This window comes from Girardinichthys multiradiatus, chromosome 24, assembly GCF_021462225.1.
Source record: "Girardinichthys multiradiatus isolate DD_20200921_A chromosome 24, DD_fGirMul_XY1, whole genome shotgun sequence".
NCBI classification, from domain to species: Eukaryota; Metazoa; Chordata; class Actinopteri; order Cyprinodontiformes; family Goodeidae; genus Girardinichthys; species Girardinichthys multiradiatus.
Window position 1 is genome coordinate 3,533,505 of NC_061816.1, and position 26,150 is coordinate 3,559,654.

Consider the following 26,150-nt stretch of genomic DNA (forward strand, 5'->3'; position numbering starts at 1 on the left):
AGTACAGTAAGATGCAGCAGCATCTAGTGGCCGATTAGCAGATTACAACCCAAAGATCCCCCTCCCCCCAGCAAACCCCAATCTCTACACCCATTCCCAGTGATTAATGGTAAATCTAGTTAATTAGACCAAAATAAACTGAAATGCTGCTTAACAAAGCAGAAAAAAAAAACATGTCTTAGAATGGATCAAAGAGGAAACTGAGAAAGGATCCACTGTGTTTAAATAAATACTATAGTATAAATTACATTATTTATATTGAGTAAAATGTGAAATTAATGAGCACAATTTGTTTTTCAATTACGTAAAGAAACAAAAACTTGGCTCCAGTGTTTCAGCTCAAGGTTTTGTCCAAAACATCTAGTTTAATAAAAATAAAAACCTAACATCTACAGTGACCCTCAAGTCTCCACACCACTGTTAAAATACCAGGTTTTTATGTTGGCTTGTTGGAAATGAGACGATGATAAATCATTAAACTTTCTCCCTGGTGCATGATGGTACACAGCTGTCCTCACAGAAGCTGATGTAGGAAGTCACAGCCTCTGTGTACTCGTCCAGACTGTTGGTAGTAGTCCTGAACACATCCCAGTCTGTACAGCCTAAACACGCCTGGAGATTCTCCACAGCCTCACTGCTCCACTTCCTTGACGTCCTCACAACAGGTTTGCAGAGCTTTAGTTTCTGCCTGTATGCAGGAATAAGGTGGACCATGATGTGGTCGGATTGGCCCAGTGCAGCACGTGGGACGGCGTGATAAGCGTCTCTGATGGTGGTGTAACAGTGATCCAGAATGTTGTCCTCTCTGGTCGGACATTTTATAAACTGTCTATATTTGGGGAGTTCGTGGGTCAGATTACCTTTGTTAAAGTCGCCAACGACGATAACTAAGGAGTCCGGGTTGGTCCGCTCCACACTCAGTACCTGGTCGGCGAGCATGCGCTGTGCGACCTGCACGTTAGCTTGCGGCGGGATGTAAACAACGACCAGGATGAACGAAGCGAACTCACGGGGGGAATAGAAAGGCTTACAGTTTATGATGAAGGCTTCCAGGTCTGAAGAACAGTGCTGCTGAATCACTGTCACGTCGTTGCACCAACCACTGTTGAGGTAGAAACAGATTCCTCCACCTTTCGCTTTGCCGGAGAGTTCCGTGACTCTGTCCGCTCTGTAGAGCTGGAATCCTGCCAGCTGCAGCGCAGAGTCCGGTATTAATCCACAGAGCCACGTCTCCGTGAAGCACAAAACTGCCGATGAATAAAAGTCCCTGTTTTTCTCCAACAGCAGTTGTAGTTCCTCAAATTTGTTGGGAAGTGAGTTAGAGAGAAATATTCCAGGTAACGGTGTTTGTAGTCCACGCTGACAAAGGCGTACCAGCACCCCATCCTGTTTCCCTCTCTTCCAGCGTTTCACCGCGTGAACAAAGGTGAGCGCACCTTTGACCAGAATGTCCAAAAATTCCAGAGCAGTAGGCAGAAAAGTCAGAAATAACTCCTCTGGTGTAGCAGAGTTCTTCTCTGGTGAGAGAGCTCCTGGTACCATCACAGAAGACCGTTTTAAAGCACAAAACAAAACAATGTGCACCAACACGCCGAGGCGACCATCTGCGGTGCCATCTTGGTCATACTTAAGGAAAAAATGATTGGAAATCTTTAAAAATAGCAAAAGAGGCTTTATCTATTGTGTACAAAAATAATAAATATACTCTATTTTAAACCAGCAATGCAATAACTGTTCTTCTTTCGCTTTAAAGAAAAACAACTATATCATTGTATACTGTTCTGTTTTTATTATAAAAATTTTGTATTTATACCATGACACAATATATTTACACTCAAGTTTTTCTTTTTTAGTTCTAATCTTTATCATCTTTGTAACATTGTCTGGATAAAGTTGTTCACAATACATGTAATGTGTTTCAATGATGTCTGCAGATTTTAAAGAAGAGGCTCAAGAAGAACAGAGTCCTGATTTGAACCAGCAGGAGCTGCAGCTCCTCCATGTAAAGCAGAACAGTGAAAGAATCTGGGCCAGGCAGGATGGAGAACTACTGAATGTGAAGGCCGAGACTGATGATACCAGGTTTCCGTCAACTGTTGTTCATATAAAATGTGAAGAGTATGAGGAGAAACCTCTACTCCCTCAGAGTCATCAACAGCAAAAAGAAGATAGAGATCTTCCAGGGATGAAGAGAAACCTCTGCTCTCTCAGCTTCATCAACACAAAACAGAAGACAGAGATCTTCCAAGAAGCATCTCAACTGACCAGATAAAAGCAGAAATTAAAGTAGAGGACTGTGGAACCGCAGAATCCAGCAGGAACCCAGATCTAAATACTCATGGAGGCACTTCCAACTATTCAGAGACTGAAGACAGTGAGGATGATGAAGAGGATGATGTGAACCATCATAAATCTGAGCTTAAACACTTATCAGACTCTGAAACTGAAGACAGTGAGGAGGATTGGAAGGAGAGCAGGACTCCAGGATCAGGCAGAAACACTGTCAACAAATCTTTGAGCTGCTCTGAGTGTGGAGGAAAATCTGCTAACAGACGCTCTCTTCAGAGTCACATGACATGTCATCCAAGATTAACGTCTTCAGATTGTTCTGGTAGTGAGACGTGTGAATGAGTGATGGACAGTTTGAAGATGGTTGAATGTGAGCTGCTTTGTTGTCATGAATCAAATGAAAAACACACTTACACTTCCTCAGACCTGGTTTCAACCATCGGACTCCATCAGGCTTCCTGAAAGGAGGAGGAGGGTCAGACCATCAGTCTCTTTCAGCAGCAAACATGGACATTGTAATAGATCAGATCAGATTCCACTCTGACATGCTGCTGGAAGAACTGGATCTGGGTCATTTGGACTCTGTGACCTGCTGCATACGTTGTCTGGTCCATTGTGGGAGGAACCAGACTGATAGAGCAGAATCAACCAAGACAACATGACGCAGCCTGTACTGTCTGTCAGTTGCTAACAATGAACTATGCTGTATAAAGCTGCTCATGACTGAGGAACCTTGGCTCATGTCTGGGTCAGCCAAGCTGCAGTCAGCCGGGCCTCTGGACCCAATTCTCTTCATTTCCTACTTTTTACATTAAAGAGTCCAAATCAACCAAGCTGGCTTTTCTTGTCTCATTACTGAAGGTTCTGCCACAGCAGACATTACATGGCTCGGTTCTTCTTCACTCAGAAGACAACTGTCCAACATTTGGACTCATCCATTTGAATGGAGCGTCTCTAAAGTTCTGTCCTGTAGTTGTCATGTTTCAGCCCAGTTTGAACTCATTCTTTTCATTTCATCTTTTTGAATCAGGCAGGAGGAGGACACCATCCAGTCTGGTTCTTCATCTCCAGTTTGAAGAACACTCACATCATCAAGGTTTATTTAGTCCAGCATCCACACTGAGACTGAAGCTGATTGATGATATGAGAGACAATCAAGCAGGTTTTTCAGCATCTATCAGCTCTGCTTTCTGGACAAGATGAGCTGCAGCAGCTTCATCTGCTCGAAGATCTTCATCAAAGAGTCCTGACCTGTCTGAGACTTGAACTATTAAAGTCCTCTGCTATGATAGGAGCAGCATCCAGGAGACTGTTCTGATCTTCACTGAGCTCATCATGTAGTGCAGTCAAAGCTAGATCTTTATCTGCCTGAGGTGGAATATAGACAGCTGTGTTAGTTACTGATGGAAACGTTCTGATCCAGAAGGATAGTCAGAGCAGGTCAACTGATGAACAGATGCTCCAGATGTGCTAAATCAGAATGGGAAAGTCCTGATGTTCTCACCATCAAACCATCTGTTATTAGATATGACACACACTCCACCACCTGGTGATGTTCCTGCCTTTACTGTTCTGTCCACCCAGTGCAGGGTAAAACAATTGGACCGTATCATGGTGAGGTCCAGAACCACTAGGGTTCTCCATGTCTCAGAGAAGCAGACAAGGTTAAAATCTCTGATGTTCTGCTGTAACTTTACTCTGGACACAGATGATCCAGTTTGATGTCCAGAAATTGGGGAACCAACAACCATCATCCACTGGAAACTGGATCATAGTGTGTTTGTTCAATGGGTCCGGTTCTGACTCCAGCAGGTTCTCTTGTCTTTGCTTTGTCACCATCTGTGTCCTCCTGCTTTGTTCTTTGAAGTGAGGTGTATCTCTGGAGGCCAGCTTGAGTCTACAGACTTTCCAGGAATTGGTGAGTAGATGGTTCTATAAGGTCCAAAAGAGTCAATGTTCTGTAAGTAGTCAGAAATGAAGTGTTTGGTTAGAAAAGTGAACTTAAAGAGACGTTCCATAAAACCAGAGTCTGTCAGAGGGACCAGGGCAGCGTTTGATCTTGGTCCCACATGATTCTAAATAAGAAAATGACACAGATGATGAACTAACTGCTGTCTGTTCCAGCTGAGAAACTAACGACTCAGAAGGATTTACCAGAAAATCATCAACTTAGCATTTAAACCATTTTAATTTGTGAAACAGAGAATACTGTTCCTCATTAAAACCCAGAAGAACCAGTTTGATGAATCTTCACTTGAATATTTCCAGTGTACAGTCTGAACCAGATGGCAACTTCTCCCCTGAATCTTGTAGGCTGTTGTTCTGCAGGTCAACCTCTCTCAGACAGCAGGACTGGGAGCTACGAACGGATGACAGAACTTCACAAGTTCTCCCTGAGAGGTTACAGGATCTAAGTCTGAGAGACAAAATGAAACAAAAGACTTTAGACTTTAAATAAAACTGCACTACACCTTCAGTCCAGCAGATGGCCTTTACTATTTTTAAAAGATTTTTAGCTACTAATAACTTATTTTTTGCTTCAACTGATAAATGATAGTAGATGATGAGCAGCTTTAGAGTTATACAGTTAATTAAAACCTTCTATTAATGCTTAAGGTTTACTGGATCCATGAGTTGGAAAAGTTTAAAACATTAGTTTACATTTAATTTTATACCAACATGCACCAGGCCAGAGTTGTTGCTTTACAACCTTAATAACTACTAAACACTGATTAACACTTATTTTACTTTTATTATCATCAGACAAACTCTTGTCAGATATCTACAGCACAACAAGAAAATTGTCTAGTAAAAATGTGATTTTTACTAGATCAGAGTACCGTGAAAGTAAAGCCCTGAGAAAGTGAAATTACCCAAGATAAATTTACATTGAAACGCATTCTGGGCTTCCTAAACCAGGGCTTTTAAAAAGATTGAGGCTTCTTAAAATCCCTAGAAACAGCAATGGGTCTAAACTGCATTTTTCTGAAAGCAACATCATTTACAGCGAGCGTAGTGGTGAGTGTGTTAGGAACGAGATGTAATGCTACATTTGACAATATTGTCTTTCTAAGAATCAGAATCAGAATCAGAATCAGAAAAGCTTTATTGCCAAGTACGTTTTTGGACATACAAGGAATTTGTTTTGGCGTAGTCGGTGCAATACAGTACAAATTAAACAGTATAAACATATCTACAATATAATATAAATATATGTGCACAGTTTTAAGTGAGTGAGAGTAAATATAGAGCAGTATAAGATGCAAGAGCAATACAACAGTGCAGGTGATCATTGTGCAAGTAAAGCAGTGCAAGTAAAGCAGGAGTCCAAGCTGAGCGTTAATGTAACACATAGAGTTACAAGTTACAAGTGTCCTGTCAGCAAAAAAAGGGGGGGTGTGGGGGAAAGGGACAGTGTCAGGGTGGTTTCCGGGCTTTGTTAACCAGGCTGGTGGCAGATGGGAAAAAACTGTTCTTGTGGCGTGAGGTTTTGGTCCGGATGGACCGCAGCCTCCTGCCAGAAGGGAGAGTCTCAAAGAGTCTGTGACCGGGGTGGGAGGGATCAGCCAGAATCTTCCCTGCCCGCTTCAGGGTCCTGGAGGTGTACAGTTCCTGGAGCGACAGTAGACTGCAGCCAATCACCTTCTCAGCAGACCGAATGACACGCTGTAGCCTGCCCTTATCCTTGGCTGTAGCAGCGGCGTACCAGATGGTGATGGAGGAGGTGAGGATGGGCTCAATGATGGCTGTGTAGAAGTGCACCATCATAGTCTTTGGCAGGTTGAATTTCTTCAGCTGCCGCAGGAAGAACATCCTCTGCTGGGCTTTCTTGATGAGGGACCTGATGTTTGGCTCCCACTTGAGATCCTGGGAGATGATGGTTCCCAGGAAGCGGAAAGATTCCACAGTGTCAATTGTGGAGTCACAGAGGGTGATGGGGGCAGGTGGGGCTGGGTTCTGCCTGAAGTTCACAACCATCTCCACTGTCTTTAGAGCGTTGAGCTCAAGGTTGTTCTGGCTGCACCAGTCCAACAGATGGTCCACCTCCCATCTGTACGCAGACTCATCACCATCAGAGATGAGTCCGATCAGGGTGGTGTCGTCCGCAAACTTCAGAAGCTTGACAGACTGGTGACTGGAGGTGCAGCTGTTGGTGTACAGGGAGAAGAGCAGAGGAGAGAGAACACAGCCTTGGGGGGAACCGGTGCTGATGGTCAGGGAGTCAGAGACGTGCTTCCCCAGCCTCACGCACTGCTTCCTGTCAGACAGGAAGTCAGTGATCCACCTGCAGGTGGAGTCGGGCACACTCAGCTGGGAGAGCTTCTCCTGTAGCAGAACTGGGACGATGGTGTTGAAGGCAGAGCTGAAATCCACAAACAGGATCCTGGCATAGGTTCCTGTGGAGTCCAGGTGCCGGAGGATGAAGTGAAGGGCTAGGTTGACTGCATCATCTACAGACCTGTTGGCTCTGTAGGCAAACTGCAGGGGGTCAAGGAGGGGGTCGGTGATGTCTTTTAGGTGTGAGAGCACAAGGCGCTCAAAGGACTTCATCACCACAGAGGTCAGGGCGACGGGTCTGAAGTCATTAAGCCCTGTGGTCCTTGGCTTCTTGGGAACAGGGACGATGGTGGAGGACTTGAAGCAGGCTGGCACATGACATGTCTCCAGTGAGGTGTTAGCTTAATACTAACGTTAGCCCAATGTTAAAGTGATGATTATGTCAGTTTTTAGTTTCAGTGTTACCATGAGTGTCAGCCTGTATTGAGGCAATTAGCTGCTGTCTGCTTAATAAAGTAACTTACAGATTCAAAACGGTTCCTTTTAATTTTGCTGGGTGACTAGATACACTTATGGCATATCTTAGCAAACTTTTCAAATAATATTATTCTATAATAATGTAACCCCTGTTGACTGTTCCCCTATGAACAGCATCCAGATTCTCTGACCTACACTCTATTGAATCCTACACACCTGTTCCCTGTGCTGCTCTCTGGCTGACAAACAGCGCCAGATAATTGAAAGCCTTGTGTGGTAAATGTCCAGCGTTTTTCCTAGCCTGTCTGCCTGATCTTGATCTTGTTTTTGCCCCCATGGATTTCTCTGCTCTGCTTTGCACTCGTTGGATATCTCCCTGGCTTCTGATCTCTGGACATCCACCTTGTTTCTGCCTCCTGACTGTCACCCTCTGCCTTACCCCCGGATCCGTCAGCCCAGTACTGGATCTGATCATGACGTCAGACCAAAGATTCCCGTTTACAGCCGGAGCCGGAAATCAGCATCCTCGCTCTCCCACGGGTTCTGAGAAGGTTAGTGGCTTTTTCTCTGAGCTTAATGTTATTCTCAGTTCTCTGTTCAGCCACTAACCGATCTATCTGCCCTCAGAGATTCCAGATCCTGCTGCTGGTTTTCTGACGAACAACAACAACAGATTTCAATGAACCTCTTAATATTCACCTGTTGTTTCCGGCTGAAATTTCAGGTCCTTTGTTCAACCTGTTACAGAACAAGTCATGATTAAAGTTGCAGTATTTATATTAAGGGAGGGACGGTAAACAAAAATCAATTTGGTATGTTTTCAGTTTGCTTCACAAAAAGGTTTTGTTGTTTTCAGTCAGCAGTAAAAAAAGAATCTATTTCAATTTCTGAAATTATATTTTATTATGTTCTAAAACTTAAAAAGTAGAAAGTATATAATTGACTGGACACCTACTTGAATTTGTTTCAATGAATAAAGTAGTATAAGCAGGCATATCCAGTGGCTGGATAGATTATACATAATCAGAAACACTTGGAAATGGGTTCAACATTTCTGATGACTGGGCCCATATTTGAGAATTAAAAAGTTTCAATCACTTTAGAGTTTTGATATTTCAACAGCCCAGAATCCCAGCTGTACCTGAATGCAGCATGAACAGATGTTGGTAAAATTCTCAATGAGAGAGATTCCTCCAACTTGTATTTTATGATATGAACAGAGTTTGGGCTGATTGGATGCTACAGGGAGCTATTTGGACCTCAGATGATTTTTCTCCAGAACCAGTGATGTTTACATTCAGCTTGATGTTTCAGGAGAGGAATTCAGTTCAGTGCAGAGCAGCTATGAACCTTATTGCTGTTGAAATAGGTAGACTGACAAAGTTCTCATTCAGTCCTTTTTCCACTGTAGCTGCAGGAGAAACCTTAAAGGGGACAGAACTCTGTTACAAATAGCAGAGTTTAGTTATAACTGGCAGTTCTCACTCATTTGTTTTGGTGTCACTTTTTAAAGTTACCCTACAGAACATTGCATTGAGCACTTAGTTCTGCACATAAACATTCTGCATGTTTTCAGGTAGAAAAAAAGTTGTGTTAGAATCAGAAACTAAATGATGTTCACAGTTATTAAGTCATTAATGCTGTTCAGACCTGAGAGTTTCCAGTTTGCAGTTTGGACTCTTCAGTCCAGAAGACAGCAGCTCCAATCCAGAATCCTACAGCTTGTTGTTACTCAGGTCCATCTCTCTCAGATTAGAGGACTGGGAGCTGAGAACTGAGGCCAGAACTTCACAGCTTCTCTCTGAGAGGTTACAGTTCTTCAATCTGAAGAGACAGAGATCAAAATGAATAAGAACAATTCTGATGGAATAAAATTCAATAAAAACATCTTATAGTATTAAACAAGACAGATGAAACTGCTTCATGAAATAAGAATCAGAAACTCTAAAGCAATGCAATGCATGTCAGAACCCTGAAACATAATAAAATCTGATTAAGACAAATTTCTATGTTTTGTATTCCACCATGAGGGTCTAGCAGTACAACTTTAAGTTCACCTGAGTCTGAGCTCAGGTGTTCAAACACAGTGAGACACGCACAGCTTACAAGCGCGGCAGCTTTCGGAGTCCAACAGCAACCAAAGTTTCAATAAGACATTTCATGCACATTTAACTTGGAACACATTGGACTATAGGTGGTGATTCTAAATCGCCCTAAAATCCTACTCTATCCTGCCCAAGCTATTTCTAATAGAAATAAAACAAAATTAGATTACTTGGTGTCATCTTCTCTGGAGCAGGGGAAGAGGGAAGGGGGGTTTGTTATGTGTCAGTAACAAACTCAAAGACGGCCGGCCTTCTTCCTTTGGCAAAATGGGAAAATATGATAGACCGTCAGCAGTCGACTGGAACAAAAACAAAGAGGAAGATTTTTGTTTGTTGGGAATACCTCTGTGGGTTTTTCTTGGGTTACAAGTTAAATCCACGCCTTCGATCGATAAAGTAAAGTCTACTGGTCTTCTTATTTCAGAAAACTCTTCTCATGGGTTTGGCCAGTGGGGAGAATTAATGAAAACCCATGTGCAGTTTCTTCTCCATAATGATGCGCCTCTGTTGCATGGTAACCGCGTCTCGGTTTCCAGCTGGAGAAAAAGCAAAGGTGGGGCATCTCCCATGTCCTTATATAGCCCACTGTGACATCAGAGCAGCGACACCCCTTCTTATCAGCTACAATTCCTTCTGGGAGTTGTGGTTGCACACCATCCTTTGGTATATAGTAGCAGATGACACTGGGAGGTATAGTAGCGAACAACTGGTCCAACAGCAGATAGAGAATAAAATTAAAACAATAAAGTTTGTGAAGTCTCTGTTTAACACAAACTGTAGGTGTGTGTCTGCCTGGAGCATTGTTGGTTAAAACATGGTCGTTCTCCACCTAGTGACGTAGCTAGAGGTGAGGAGAGTAACCAGAAATCTAATGCCTGGTTCACACGGCAAGATAATTAGGCCTATATTTGACCCGATCTTTCCCTTCAAAACTTTTAAGGACATCCCGATTATTATAATGGATTTTAAACATAATCTTATGAGACATTCCTGCTATGTGTGATGACTTAACAGTGATCTAGTCTGTGAGGAAGGACGTCGGAACAGTTCTGACTTTAAATAAAGATATTCAACATGTTGGATTGTGTGGGGTGTTCCTCGAGGACAACGAGCACGCGGCCTGATGAATGTGACGTGTAGTCAATCAAACATCAAGGAGATGGAAATACAGAGAGAAAAAAGAAGAAAAAACATCTGACATGATGCACCAGAAAGTTTGGTGGATGTCAGAGATAGAGGACCAACTTATCAACATGTGGCAACAACCCAAAGGTTTGTTCAATGTTTAAGATAATTGCAAGACAAGGAGTAAAACAAAAACTTGGTCTGACCTAAGATTTTCCAGTTTGCAGTGCGGACTCCTCAGAGCAGGAACCACTAGCTTGAGTCCTGAATCCTGCAGATTATTGTTACTCAGGTCCAGCTCTCTCACTTGACATGATGGTGACATGAGAACTGAAGACAGGGGTTTAAAACTGTCTCCTGAGAGGTTATAGTTACTTAGTCTGAAAATGTGTAAAAGAAAAACAAGTGAAAAACATTATTTCCAAATGTGATAACCTGAGGGTGACTTAAAACAAATGTCAGGGCCTCCACTGCAGCTGAAGGACAGTTTGCTAACAATAAACAGGTGACCGGAGTGACTGGCCTGAGGATTTCCAGTCTACAGTGTGGACTGGTAAGCCCAAAGGACAGAAGCTTCACTCCAGAATTCTGGAGGATGTTTTCACAAAGGTCCAGCTCTCTCACTTGACATGATGGTGAGCTGAGAACTGAAAATAAAGCTTCACAGCTTCTCTCTGAAAGGTTACAGCCTCCTAGTCTGAATAGAGAAAGGTGAGACAACTGCAGTAAATTATTAAATAAATTTGTCCTAATGGAGTATACTTACAAAACTTTGTTTGAAGCTTTGACCACTGGCAGCAGCTTGAGAAGAGCCTCCTCTGAAGCAGAGTATTTCTCCAGATCAAACACATCCAGATCTTCTCCTGATGACAGTAAGATGAAGACCAGAGCTGACCACTGAGCAGGAGACAGTTTATCTGAGGAGAGACTTCCTGAACTCAGAGACTGTTGGATCTTCTGGACCAGAGAACAATCATTCAGTTCATTCAGACAGTGGAACAGGTTGATGCTTTTCTCTGCAGACAGGTTCTCATTGATCTTCTTCTTGATGAACTGAACTGTTACCTGATTGGTCTCTAAGGCACTTTCTGTTTGCTTTGAAAAGCCTCTCAGGAGAGTCTGATTGGTGTGCGGGGAAAGGCACAGAAGAAAGCGGAGGAAAAAGTCCAGGTGTCCATTCGGGCTCTGTAACACCTTGTCCACAGCAATTTGATAGAAATGTTTTAATTTTTTAGCTTGAATTTCAGATTTTGGGGAGCTTGTATCGCACTTTTGTAGCAAATTAACTCCATCCTTGATGAAGGTCAGATGGACATGAAGAGCAGCCAGAAACTCCTGAACACTCAGATGGACGAAGCAGAACACCTTGTCCTGGTACAGCCCTCTCTCCTCTCTAAAGATCTGTGTGAACATTCCTGAGTACACTGAGGCTGCTCTGTTATCGATGCCACACTCTGTCAGGTCTGATTAATAGAAGATCAGGTTTCCTTTCTGCAGCTGATCAAAAGCCAGTTTTCCCAGAGACTCAATCATCTTCCTGCTCTCTGGACTCCAGGGTGGATCTGTCTCAGATCCTCCATCATACTTGACCTTCTTCACTTTGGTCTGAACCACCAGGAAGTGGATGAACATCTCAGTCAAGGTGCTGGGCAGCTCTCCTCCCTCTCTGGCCTCCAACACATCCTCCAGAACCGTAGCAGTGATCCAGCAGAAGACTGGGATGTGGCACATGATGTGGAGGCTTCTTGATGTCTTCATGTGGGAGAAGATCCTGCTTGCCTGCTCCTCATCTCTGAATCTCTTCCTGAAGTACTCCTCCTTCTGTGGGTCAGTGAACCCTCTGACCTCTGTCACCATGCCAACACACTCAGGAGGGATCTGATTGGCTGCTGCAGGTCGTGTGGTTATCCAGAGGAGAGCAGAGGGAAGCAGTTTCCCCCTGATGAGGTTTGTCAGCAGAACATCCACTGAGGTGGACTCTGTAACATCAGTCAGGATCTCCTTGTTGTGGAAGTCCAGAGGAAGTTGACTCTCATCCAGACCATCAAAGATGAACAGAACCTGGAAGTGTTCAAAGCTGCAGATTTCTTTGGTTTCAGTAAAGAAGTGATGAACAAGGTCCACCAAGCTGAACTTTTTCTCTTTCAGCACATTCAGCTCTCTGAAGGTGAATGGAAATATGAACTGGATGTTCTGGTGGTCTTTGTCTTCAGCCCAGTCCAGAGTGAACTTCTTGGTTAAGACTGTATTCCCAATGCCAGCCACTCCTTTTGTCATCACTGTTCTGATTGGTTGATCTCTTCCAGGTGGGACTTTAAAGATGTCTTCTTGTCTGATGGTTGTTTCTGGTCTGTGTGGTTTCCTGGATGCTGTTTCAATATGTCTGACCTCATGTTCATCATTGACCTCTCCAGTCCCTCCCTCCGCGATGTAGAGCTCTGTGTAGATCTGGTTCAGAAGGGTTGGACTTCCTGCTTTAGCAATCCCCTCAAACACACACTGGAACCTCTTTTTCAGATCAGATTTAGGTTTCCGTTGGCAAACCGAAGCTGACATTTCTGAAACCGTAATGAGAAGCCTCAGTGTTTTAGTCTCCAGGTCTTTATTTTTACTCACCAAAATTACTCTGAAAAATGTTTTGGGTTCCTTTACTAAAAGATTTTAATATCAGAATCAGCTTTATTGCCAAGTTCGTACATGCAAACAAGGAATTTGACTCCGATACACTTTGCTCTTTAGTTTTGTTTTTGCATTACAGAATATACATATTTATAATGTACAAATATACACATATATAAATACAAAGGTGCATTTGCAGCAGTTGTATGCTGTTGTTTTGTACTCTACTGAATGTTCAACAGAGAAACAGCCTGGGGGAAGAAACTGTCTCTGTGGCGGCTGGTTTTAGTGATCAGTGCTCTGTAGAGACAGCCTAATATATCGTGTTTGTTATGTGCTCCGGGCACATTATTACTATTATTTTTATTATTATTGTTTAGATTTGTTCTTTTGTATTTTTGGCTTAAGTCTTAGTGTTTTTGTTTAGTGTTGGTTAAATAATGTTTTGCGTGCCTCCTAAGTATGGCGTTTGTCTTCGCCGTCCTATAAATAGGCTGGACTTTGAGCGCTCTGTCTGTCCCTTTCTCTCTCGTTTGCGTTCTCGCTTCCGCTGCTGGGGCGCGCCTCGCGTGTGCACACTCCCAACTGGTTGTCAGTACTGCAGGCCGCAGCAGCATCTTGCCATGCGGTAGCTTTTGTTGGTAGCTTTAGCCTTTTGTTCTGATTTGGGCTTGATGGGACTGGTTGTCCTGTTTTTGCTTTTTTTTCCTTTTGGGATTTCTTTTTTTTCTTAGTTCGGTGTTGGTAGTGGCTTCGACAGTCCTGTATAGGGTTGGCCCGCTGCCGCACCTGCTCTGTGATAGTCTCAGGGTCTGTTCAAAGCACAGAGAGTAGTCAGATGAAACCAAAATCGAACTGTTTGGCCACAATGCAAAACGATATGTTTGGCGTAAAAGCAACACAGCTCATCACCCTGAACACACCATCCCCACTGTCAAACATGGTGGTGGCAGCATCATGGTTTGGCCTGCTTTTCGTCAGCAGGGACATGGAAGATGGTCAAAATTGTTGTGAAGATGGATGGGGCCAAATACAGGACCATTCTGGAAGAAAACCTGTTGGAGTCTGCAAGAGACCTGAGACTGGGATGGAGATTTATCTTCCAACAAGACAATGATCCAAAACATAAAGCCAAATCTACAATGGAATGGTTCACAAATAAACGTATCCAGGTGTTGGAATGGCCAAGTCAAAGTCCAGATCTGAATCCAATCGAGAATCTGTGGAAAGAGCTGAAGACTGCTGTTCACAAACGCTCTCCATCCAACCTCACTGAGCTCGAGCTGTTTTGCAAGGAAGAATGAGCAAGAATTTCAGTCTCTCGATGTGCAAAACTGATAGAGACATACCCCAAGCGACTTGCAGCTGTAATTGCAGCAAAAGGTGGCGCAACAATGTATTAACGCAAGGGGGGCCGAATAATATTGCACGCCCCACTTTTCAATACACCGCATTGTTTATTAGTTATGACCCTAACCTTCCTCCAACGCCTGGGCATGCTCCTGATGAGACGGTGGATGGTCTCCTGAGGGATCTCCTCCCAGACCTGGACTAAAGCATCCACCAACTCCTGGACAGTCTGTGGTGCAACGTGACGTTTGTGGATGGAGCGAGACATGATGTCCCAGATGTGCTCGATCTGATTCAGGTCTGGGGAACGGGCGGGCCAGTCCATAGCTTCAATGTCTTCATCTTGCAGGAGCTGCAGACACACTCCAGCCACATGAGGTCTAGGTCAAGGATCTCATCTCGGTACCTAATGGCGATCAGGCTTCCTCTGGCGAGCACATGGAGGACCATGCGACCCTCCAAAGAAATGCCACCCCACACCATTACTGACCCACTACCAAACCGGTCATGCTGAAGGATGTTGCAGGCAGCAGATCGCTCTCCACGGTGTCTCCAGACTCTGTCACGTCTGTCACATGTGCTCAGTGTGAACCTGCTTTCATTTGTTAAGAGCACAGGGCGCCAGTGGCGAATTTGCCAATCCTGGTGTTCTCTGGCAAATGCCAAGCATTCTGCACGGTGTTAGGCTGTGAGCACAACGCCCATTTGTGGACGTCGGGCCCTCATACCATCCTCATGGAGTCGGTTTCTAACCGTTTGTGCAGACACATGCACATTTGTGGCCTGTTCCTCCTTGCACAAAGGCGGAGGTAGCGGTGCTGCTGCTGCGTTGTTGCCCTCCTACGGCCTCCTCCACGTCTCCTGGTAGCGCCTCCAGGCTCTGGACACTACGCTGACAGACACAGCAAACCTTCTTGCCACAGCTTACATTGATGTGCCATCCTGGATGAGCTGCACTACTTCAGCCACTTGTGTGGGTTGTAGAGTCCGTCTCATGCTACCACAAGTGTGAAAGCTCCACCAACATTCAAAAGTGACGTAAATATCAGCCAGAAAGCATAGGTACTGAGAAGTGGTCTGTGGTCCCCACCTGCAGAACTACTCCTTTATTGAGTGAGTCTTGCTAATTGCCAAAGATTTCCCCCTGTTGTCTATTCCATTTGCACAACAGCATGTGAAATTGATTGTCAATCAGTGTTGCTTCCTAAGTGGACAGTTTGATTTCACAGAAGTTTGATTTACTTGGAGTCATATTGTGTTGTTTAAGTGTTCCCTTTATTTTTTTGAGCAGTGTGTAAATTCATATATATATATATATATGTAAAAGAAGCAAAAGCACAAGCAGAAGTCGGTTTCAAAACTTAAAGGAAAGTGCTGATTAATGAGAAAGTAAAAGGGATCATGTTGTACCATGGATACTGTTACACAAAGAGGTCAGGGTGGACTGAGAAAATGGTCATTCATAAAGAAATCAATCTGATGCTGCAGAACTATGAAGATCAGAACAGGTGGAGGTCAGGTTCTTCGTAGACTGGAAGCTGCTGATTATAAAGCAAGTAAAACTGACACTGCAGCACCATGGACAGTGGCACAAGAGGATGTCATGTTCAAAGTGGACGGGAAAACTGCTCCTCAATAAGAAAATCAACCTAATGCTGTAGCAGCATCAACAGTGGTATGAGCTGCGGTCAGATGCTGGTTAGTTTACTGATTAATAATAAAGGGGTGGTCAGGGGAGAACAAGGTGAGGGTCAATGCAAGACAAGTCAAGTTTATTCGTATGGCAAATAAACTAGATTCATATGAAGATAATTCAATCATGAAGAGATCAGTTTCAATAATGATCCAACCTGATCCTCAATGGAATACAAGACAGTCTGTTGGCCAACAGCTATCTATGTAAGGGAGCCTAGCCAACCGCATCAAGACCTTGACTTTGATTTTGTTATGTGTTAACTGATCAAATATGTTTATCTAATCAATATGTTTGAAAAAGAAAAAACAAAAAAAACTACTCATTTTTTAGTCAGATACTGGTTAAGTATCAATGGTTCTCTACCAGGCCAGTGTTCACCCAGTCACTTCATTGTCCACTCTGTCATCTCCAGGTTTTATGAAACGAACTATTTTCATAGGTTAAAAATCCTGTGATTTATGTACAAGAAAACTGCTGTCAAATACTTTTAGTTGGAAGATTAAATAGATTCAGAGTCAGATTGTATATAGAAAAGAAGGTGGAACTATTGGATATATTAAAGAAGGAATAATTTTTTGCAGTTATTTCATCATTATTAAAAACCAAACTTTTTCCATTATTCAACACATAGAAGGGGGAAAATAACAGGGTGGACGTATCTTATTTGCTTGTATATTATCTGCTTAAAGTGAATCATTGAAAAAAGGAGCTGAAGATCTACTTAATAGAATCAATATGGAATTAAACAGACATTTGGAAGTCTAAACGCCACTTTACTGTGATATTAATTGTTCCGCAACAAGAAGCCCAACAGATTTATTTTCACAAGTGGAGCAGGCACAAGACATGCTGCACCGCCCCATCCACCCAACTGCAGCCCAGAACAGTTAAAGTTCCTTAAAACATTCATTCATATACAATTTATTGATCTTCAGCTTAATTCAATTCAACCTTGCTTTTATAGCTCCTTTTAAAACCAAGACATAAACACAAAGATACTGCAGTAAGACTAATTAATAAAGGAGTCAGGAAACATTAAAACAATTTCTTTTAAAGTAAGACTAATTTGCTAAGAAAATATAAAACAACAATAAAGTAAAAAATAGGACAAAAAGTTAAAAACTGAATAATAAGGTACAGTGATTTTTTTTCAGCTACTAACCAACAGTCTTTACATATTATTAATGAAAAGGTACGACTTCATGGCAGAGCTTTGTCATTAATGAAGCAGGTAGGGTAAAGAGAGCTCTATAAACTATAACCAATAATTGTGCCACATCTGCCATTTGTGACTTTTATTGACTTAATACAAACTCCATGTAGAGGTGCAACTTTAACAGTTTTAAAGAAGTTTGTCAAAGTGGAGTTCAGTGTTTTGTTCCTTCTGAGGCAAAAGAAGGGAAAAGACAGCTTCTGGTTGGATTAAAACCCTCGTTTTGAACAATAAACTTTCACTTTAAAACTGTATTATAATCTTTACTGAGGAAAGCTTGGGATATTCACAGATAATCATAAAACAAGTCTGAAAGACATCCAACACAGAGCAGCAACATAAATCAAATGGAGTAAACGGGTCAAATATTACATTGAATGAAGGATTTACTCCATGTTTCATCACAGATTGCTGTTAACAGACACTGATGATATGAAATTTATTACAGCTAAAGCTAACAGAATGTTTTGATGTAACTGCATGGTTAACAAATGTTGTTGTGCAATAATAAGCTGATGTTATTTTATATTTAATTAAATAACCAGCCTTTCAAGTATTGTCCTGTGAATACCAGCTGAATATGGTGGTGATATTAGAACAATAGATGAAAGAGTGATTCGAGCACTGGCATTACTGACCAGCAAACTCTGCATACATATGGAATCAATTCACCGCACCTTCTCTTCAAAATGTGAGAATTTAACGCAAAAAAACCAACTCTAAGTTAAAATATGTCAATTAAAAAACACTAGACTACAACTATTCAACTAAAATTACCAAACAAAATAAAGGGATACAGAAACTAATGAAATAATATACAAATAAAAGATAAAAGGGGACCAAGAAAATTGATGCAATGATGTCATAGTTCAGTGTTGATATTTAGGTTTAAGGACCTGGATTTATTTTGAGGAATCTGGAAATGAGGTCAAATTAGTTTTAAAAGTAATTAAGAGCAACAACTGGTATATGTTCAAACAACCAGTCACAACACAAAACAGAAGGTAAGTAAAACATTATTTTAATAAAATAATTTTCAAAAGAATAACTTCCCAAATTAGAAATCTATAACCTTTTGGGACAATTTATTTTCAATGGTATGTAATTATTCTTCAGCACATGGCTGAACAGAGTTATTACCGCTTAAAATGGAAGTGAGAAACTTTATTTGAAGACGCCAGGGGGCGAACCGCCAATGGACGGATGGAGAGATGTGGTGATTCACATCTAGGTCACCAGCTGCTAAGACAAAGAAAATACCTTATTCAGTAATTGTATACGTTATTTTAATTACCATACTATACAAATATTAATGTGTATACAAGCATTGATGGTGCGTTATCCAACGATTACGGAGCGAATGAGACAAGCTCTGTTGTAAACAAAGCTGTATACCATGTTTATAAGCAAGGCTATTAGCCTGTTAGCCGCTAGCAAAGACAACCTTTAGCATTTTTTAAGCAGTACTGGAACACATTTTTAGCAGGTTAGTTCAAAGCGATTATACAAAAACACAGATAAAATGGAGCAAACTCCCATTACTGGACCATCATTGTTTAAAACATCTCATTGAAATAACATTTGTTTCAACTTTAAAACACAGAACAAATAAAACGAGCCTTAAAGCTTAGAGGCCTGTTCAGATTAGCTTCACCAGGTAGCCTCATACTACCACAAACAAAAGCTAAGCACAATGAAATTAACAGTATTTAGGTTGTTTTATCCTAAACTAATTTTCTTTAACAAGACACTGCCTCTTAAGTGGACTGTTCTGATGAACAGAAGTCAAGGACATTCTAAGGACGTTAAGTTGCCCTGTCAGCCCATGAGTCTCACCTTAGATGGCAGTCCAGAACCATGCCCAGGTACTTCTAGCATTAGTCTCAATTTGATCTCCATCGATGATGATTGAGGAGAATGACTGAAGCTTCCTGAAGTCAATAGCAACTTGAATCTTTTGCACCAATTAGTGAAAAGGCCTGAACTTGTCCATGCTCCTCTCCTTTGTCGTCTAAAAGGGCCATGTCGTCAGCATTTTTAATTAAATGTCTATTAGGGAAAGTGCTTTTGCAGGAGTCTGTGTACAAGGTGAATAACAATGAAGATAAAACACATCCCTGAGGAGAGCTTGTGCTGGTAATTGTTTTGTCAGAGAGTGTTGAACCTGCTGGACTCTACCTGTTAAAAAGTCTGTAATCCATAAAACCAACCTATGTGCGATGAAACACTCTTATTTAAATCTGTTAAAACCCTAGGCTGAATGGAGGCCCTGGCAAACATAACTAGCAATGGGTTTGTCTTTTCTGTAAATTCTATCATCCTGGTTTAGATTTGACTTGAAGGTAAAGTTTTTACCACATTCATCACAACCAAAAGGTTTCTCTCCAGTTTGGATTCTTGCATTTGTTTTATTGTGACTTGAAACCAAAACAGTCCACACAAAGATCTTAACCAAAGGGTTTATTTCCAGTGTGAATTCTCTTGTGCGTGTTTAATAGTGACTTGGTGATAAATCTTTTTCCACATGCATCACAACTAAAAGGTTTGTCTCCTGTGTGGATTCTCATGTGTGTGTTTAAATATGACTTGTAGGCAAATCTTTTTCCACATGCATCACAACTAAAAGGTTTGTCTCCTGTGTGAATTCTCATGTGTTTGTTTAAATCTGACTTGAAGGCAAATCTTCTTCCACATGCATCACAACTAAAAGGTTTGTCTCCTGTATGAATTCTCATGTGTGTGTTTAAATCTGACTTGAAGGCAAATTTTCTTCCACATGCATCACAACTAACAGGTTTGTCTCCTGTGTGGATTCTCATGTGTCTGTTTAATTGTGACTTGCAGGCAAATTTTTTTCCACATGCATCACAACTAAAAGGTTTGTCTCCTGTGTGAATTCTCATGTGTTTGTTTAAATCTGACTTGAAGGCAAATCTTTTTCCACACGCATCACAAATAACAGGTTTGTCTCCTGTGTGGATTCTCATGTGTCTGTTTAATTGTGACTTGAAGGCAAATCTTTTTCCACATGTATCACAACTAAAGGGTTTGTATCCTGTCTGAATACTGATGTGTTTGCCTAAACTTGACTTGTAGGTAAATCTTGTTCCAGATGCATCGCAAATTAAAGGTTTGTCTCCTGTGTGGACGTTTGTGTGCCTTTTGAGATCTTGTTTCAAGTTAAAACTTTTACCACACTCACTACAGTTAAAATCTTTACTACCCGTCTGAAACTTTGTCAGTGAATCTATGTTTTTCTTTTCTCTGAAACATGTCTCATTACCAGAACAATCTGAAGACGTTAATCTTGGATGACATGTCATGTGACTCTGAAGAGAGCGTCTGTTAGCAAATTTTCCCCCACACTCAGAGCAGCTCAAAGATTTGTTGACAGCGTTTCTGCCTGATCCTGGAGTCCTGCTCTCCTTCCAATCATCCTCACTGTCTTCAGTTTCAGAGTCTGATAAGTGTTTAAGCTCAGATTTATGATGCTTCACATCATCATCCTCTTCATCATCTTCACTATCTTCAGTTTCAGAATAGTTGGAAGAGCCTCCATGAGTATTTAGATCTGGGTTCCTGCTGGATACTGATGTCCCACAGGCTTCTTCTTTAATTTCTACTTTTATCTGGTCAGTTGAGATGCTTCTTGGAAGATCTCCCTCCTCTGTTTTGTGTTGATGAAGCTGAGAGAGCAGAGGTTTCTCTTCTACCTCTTCACTCTTCATATGAACAGTTAATGGAAACCTGGTATAATCAGTCTCCTTCTTCACATTCAGTTGTTCTTCATCCTGGCTGGCCCAGATTCTTTCATTTTCCTCCTTTATGTTGAGGGGCTCCAGCTTCTGCTGGTCCAGATCAGGACTCTGTTCTTCAGGAGCCTCTTCTTTAACATCTGCAGACATCATTGAAACACTTTATATGCATTATGAACAACTTTACCGTGACAATGTTACAAAGATGATAAAGATTAAAACTAGAGAAACGAATCTGATAAATATCATCAGTGAACAGTACAGTAGGTAAAATCAGAGAGGCCACACAGAGTGTGAAAACCTGGACTGTAAATATATTGGTTTCACGGTGTCATGGTTTAACACTAGAACTTCCAGAGTCGTCAATTTGACGGTTTTAAAAGTTTGACATGCCATAACTCTGGTTTATTAAAACTCTTATCTTCCTGGCATCCTGACTTTTTCTAAACCTGTGTCTTGTGTATTCCTATGACTCTATTTAAAGATCTAAGTATTTCTACCTCTAACTACCACAGCCGCTATTTTGACGGCCCTATTATTTACATTGATATTTTTTTCCTGCGGCTGAGTATACGCGCGAGCGTTGCCTAGCAACCGCCACTCTAGAACGCAGTCTGAGAAGGAGATTGTTGGCATCCTACAAATAGCTTCTTGAAGGATGTTTTCTGCTCAAGAGGCATTGGAGATGCTTCAAAAATTTGATGATCATGATTCTGGGGTCAAGAGGGATTCAGACGGTTCTTGGTCAGCATTCAGTTCAGTGACAGCGGGTCAGAGAGTGAGCCTCCCCCGACTAAAAAACACGAGTCGTCCCGTTAGCAGGAAGTTGTAATGGAAAATTCTTTCAAAGTGCTCTGATATTCCCTTCACCTCTCTCATTTGATTTTGTCTTTTATCACCCACAGGTGACCTTCCAACTACCTCTCACCTCTGACCTCTGTGTTTTATTAGTGTTCTGTTATTTAGAGCAGATGGACTCTAAATTCAAATGCTGGAGAGTTTTATGGTTAACACTTCCTGAAGTGTATATTTTAAGGGAAGGTAGATGGGTGGCCTCATAAATAACTTTGTTAACTCTGACCCAGGGAGGGTCTAGGGGCCATATTTCTAAAACTCTTTGAAGTTGAGATAACACCCTCATTTTTGGTATAAATACTGTTTGTGATTTCTGTTCGGGGCTCTGTTTCACTGACTAACCTCAGTGTCAGGGTCTTCAAACGCTGAATGCCTTTGAATAAAACTTATAAGACAAAGTCCGGATTTTCTCTTGTTATGAGTCAACTTCTACCCACTTGAATAAGAAAATTCCACAACAATTTTAGCGTCACGAACAGGATCTAACGTGCCAGAGGAGACCGCAGGAGGGGGACACGGACGCCTGGCCAGCCTGAGAGTTGTTCTCAGTCCACTTCCATTTTATGGAGGGGAGTCCTCATGTCCGCCTGCGGCTTCTGGCTGATTAGATCCGAACTATTTGTCTTCAAATATATCTGGGTGAGAAGTTGCTCTGTATGATATAATGTATATTATTATTTTTATTACACATTAACCATCATCTCCTAACTAATTAATTAGGTTCCAGAGTTGCGAGAGGGAGGACATAAGCTGAGGGCCCGGTTACCCTGCAAAAGGAATTGCAGGGAGGTTCTCATTGGTAACGATGGGATAAAGCAGAACACAGGGTTTTGCGGGTGGTTTTTAGCAATTTTCTACACCTCATAAAGGAGAAAAGCCAGTGGGCAGACGTGCCGCTGAACAGGTAAAAAAAAAATGGTTCCGGAACCTTGAGGCATCAGGGGTGTCTCCTTCTTCAGACTCTGATTTATAAAATAATGAAAGGAAAAAGTGGGGATGATTGTGTTAAATGTGCTTTAATTTGGAAGATAAGTTTGGTTTTTCACAGCGTGGAAGTTTGAGTGTAAATAAGTTAAATAGTTTAAATAGTTTCAAGTAAAACAGTTGATGGAAAAATAAAAAAAAACATAAGAAAAGATTAAAAAGCACAGAGTGCATCAATTAAGGGGTTAAAGAGTTAAAACTTTCCTGAAGGAAGTTTTGTTTGTCTTAAATATTGCGATCAGTCGGTAAAGAAGGTAAAAGTGAAAAGGGACATTAGAGATGCGAAAAGAAAGTTGTTTTAGAAAGGAGTATAATGCATGTTGTGGGAGGAAGTGACAGGCAGGGGGACAACTGACTGACTGACTGATAATATTTATTTGTACAAAATCTGAACCTATACTAAACTTTTCTTCTGCCTCTCTCACACACAAATACACACATATATGGGATTTGAGTTCAACATCTGCGTTTTTGAGTCTGGATTTTAGAAACCTGCCCTTCTCCATGGCTACTCCACCAGAGACGCTTCTCCAGCACGGCCTGAAAGAGAGAGATCTGCCTTCCTGCATGTTGAAAATCGCAGTGTGACTTTCTACAAGAAAAAAAAAAACGAAACTCAGAAGAAATCTGGACTCTCTGAGATGGACAAAGATCCATGTTGTTTGCAAGAGCCAGAAGAGCGATACACTGGATTTATATTGAAAGCATCTTGTGCGGGCAGAAGAGAAACCGGAGCAAAGTTTCTTCTTTCTCCCTCCTGGAGAAGTTAACGTGGACAAAGAATGAGTGAATGTCTCACCAACAGACCGGGGAAGGGCCTGGTTGTTTTTTGGACTGATAGAGGACTCTGTGCCATGACAGTCTGACTGTGGAGCGATTTAGAAACTGATGGGGGTAACGTACAAAAACACACACATTTGCATAAATCTTTTCCTATTTTCTGCAATGAAGAACGCTTATTAACCGCTGCTCATGTGATGCTTGCTTGACGTTGACAGATATAGCGGTTTAAAATATTATTTTAGGGTTAGAAAAGTATCTTTAAAAAGGTGATAACTTAGTTCATTTGATACTTTCCGGTTAATTCTTTCAGAGAAGCAAGTTCTCTTTCGTCGTGGAATATTCAGGGTCAATTATTCTAGTTATTAAAAGTTATTAAAAGCAGAGGAAGTTACAACATCTCCAAAACTCAGCAGTAACCATGTGTTTCTATGTTATTCTCAGGACAGATCTCATGAAGGAGCATTTTTAAAACCCAGCGCATGCGTAAAACCTGATGGGTTTCTCCTTCAGATATTATTTTCTGTTGTCAGATTTTGTATTCCATAAATCTAATGGGTAGAGACCTCATTAAAACAGGCTTAGTTCTACTGCAGATGGTCTTCATACAGTTTCTGACACAGTACTTACAGTTTGGTGCAGTTTTTGTCCACAAGTGTTAACTGATGCTTATGGAAAGTACAAATTCATTGTTTTTCACAGCAGCTGCTGGGAAGAGGTTATATTAGGTTTTTCTTCCCTCTTCTGATTCATGCAGCGTGTTGATTTACACTGTACCTTATATCAGGTCCTGACAAAAAACTATGAAAGGTTTGGTTCTGCAGGTTCTTTTTTCTCCCTTTGGAGAAGGAAAGGACACCTGATCAGTTCTGTGCTGCACAGAAATATTAAAACACTTGTTGTTTTATAAGATATCAGCAGCTAAAAACTTTTAAAACTTTTGAGAGTAATTGGTTTTGTTAAACACATTTTCCTTGGTAAAACAAACCTTTAAAATGAGTATGAAAAAATTGGGTTATTTAGAAAGAATCTGATTGGACAGTGGTACCACACAAAAATTAAACTAATCTCATGCTTCCTAAAAGACTCTGCATGAAAAGGCCTTCAGAACCGTGGAGTTATTTTCCACCACAGTACCAAGTTTTTAAGCATGCTTTTTCTTTATTTTAAAACAGATCTGGTTTTTGTTTTGTTTTTGGCTTTTTAGCATAATGTTTGTCTGAAGCTTCTTATGAACTGTGTTAGAAGCAAATATGATCTGAGGTAAATTAGGAGCTGTGAACTAATAATTTTAAATCTGATTATTGTCCAAGCAGAAATAATATATTTAGCCAATCCTTCAATCTCTGCAGAAAGTTAACACCATTGTTCAATGCAGTAGTACTCAACTTGTGGTTCCTGGACTCCTGAAGCCTGTAAGCCATAGATTTTGGGTCCATGAAATTATAAGACTTAATTAAAGGTAGGCTGATTACTTATTAAAATAGATCTAAGCCAATGATGAGTTTCAGTCATTTTGGTGACTTTGAAATGCAATAATACTCAAAATTTCTACTCTGGGGAACACAGATTGGGGTTGAAGAGTTTAGTTTTGGAACCAAGGTTAGGACTTGTATAACGGAATAAAGAAGAGTAAAATCCTTTATTTTAGGAAAAGAAAAGAAGTAAAGGCCCTCTTAACAGTAAGAGGATGGTCGGCTCAAACTCAAGTCTCCTTGTTTGATTTCTTAGGGTTTAAAGATTAAAGGAATACATAGGAGTACAAAGGTACACAAGGTAATTTCAGATTACTAAGAGATAAAATATTGGAACATTTATCACCATTTGGATTGTAAAAGAGGGGTTCTAGTAATAAGTTCTCCCCAACTCTCAAAATTTAAATAGCCAAATTAAAGAAAATGATGTTTTTTTTTTTTTTTTGAAACATTATGTGGGGAAAAGTCCAGTTTGGAGACAAGCTTCTTATCTTAATTTATGATTAAGTCAAACACTGCAGTTTTGTTTAGTTTGGGTATAACATGAAAATGTCAATGCTGACTTTTCTAATTTCCCCTCGGGGATCAATAAAGTATCTTTGAATTTGAATTGAATTAAATTAAAAATACTTCTTTGCATTTAACTTGAAATTCTGCAATGCAGCTGCGATCAAATTGAGCCAAACAAAAAGAGAATTATAACAATAACTCTCAGTATTGTAGTTATTATTACAGAGTTACAGTACAAAGAATTAGCAAAAGGTTTCAGCATCAGTAAATTTGGATTCATATAAGAGAAAACTGTTGCTGTGCTTCTAAATACTTTGAGATCTCTTTGGACTATGTGCACTCATTTTTAAAAAGGATCCTGACGATTATCATAACAAAATTGATCAATTATAGCATTAAAAGATATGGCTGAGAAAACATATTCTGAAAAGAGATTGTTAAAAATGTCTTTGATTTCTTGAAGCTTCAAATTTGGCCATTTGTCTGTCTCTGATGTTTTGTCTTTGTTTTGTTGGTATGAATGTTTGATTATATGTTGCATGAAACAATAATCCATGTTTGGAATAATGTTTCTAAATCTCAGATTGATTAAACTTTGAGTTTTCAGGAGAGTTATGAAGCAGCTTGTTTATGAGGTAG

General features: G+C 40.9%; 2 protein-coding genes and 1 long non-coding RNA gene across 3 annotated transcripts in view; 2 read left to right on the forward strand and 1 right to left on the reverse strand.

Annotated features, from left to right (window-relative positions):
- Window positions 1-26,150, forward strand: part of LOC124861406 (NACHT, LRR and PYD domains-containing protein 4-like) — a 328,592-nt gene that overhangs the window by 105,342 nt on the left and 197,100 nt on the right. The window lies entirely within an intron of this gene.
- Window positions 2,754-7,783, forward strand: LOC124861537. Its single transcript, XR_007036659.1, has 3 exons — window positions 2,754-4,207; window positions 7,499-7,595; window positions 7,672-7,783. It is a non-coding gene; the product is annotated as an uncharacterized LOC124861537 (long non-coding RNA).
- LOC124861458 (gastrula zinc finger protein XlCGF57.1-like) overlaps window positions 16,845-26,150 on the reverse strand; it is a 41,572-nt gene continuing 32,266 nt past the window's right edge. The window contains exon 3 of the mRNA XM_047355253.1: window positions 16,845-21,047. Within this exon, the coding sequence (XP_047211209.1) occupies window positions 19,600-21,047 (1,448 nt within the window). The 3' untranslated portion in view covers window positions 16,845-19,599. The remainder of the gene's footprint in view (window positions 21,048-26,150) is intronic.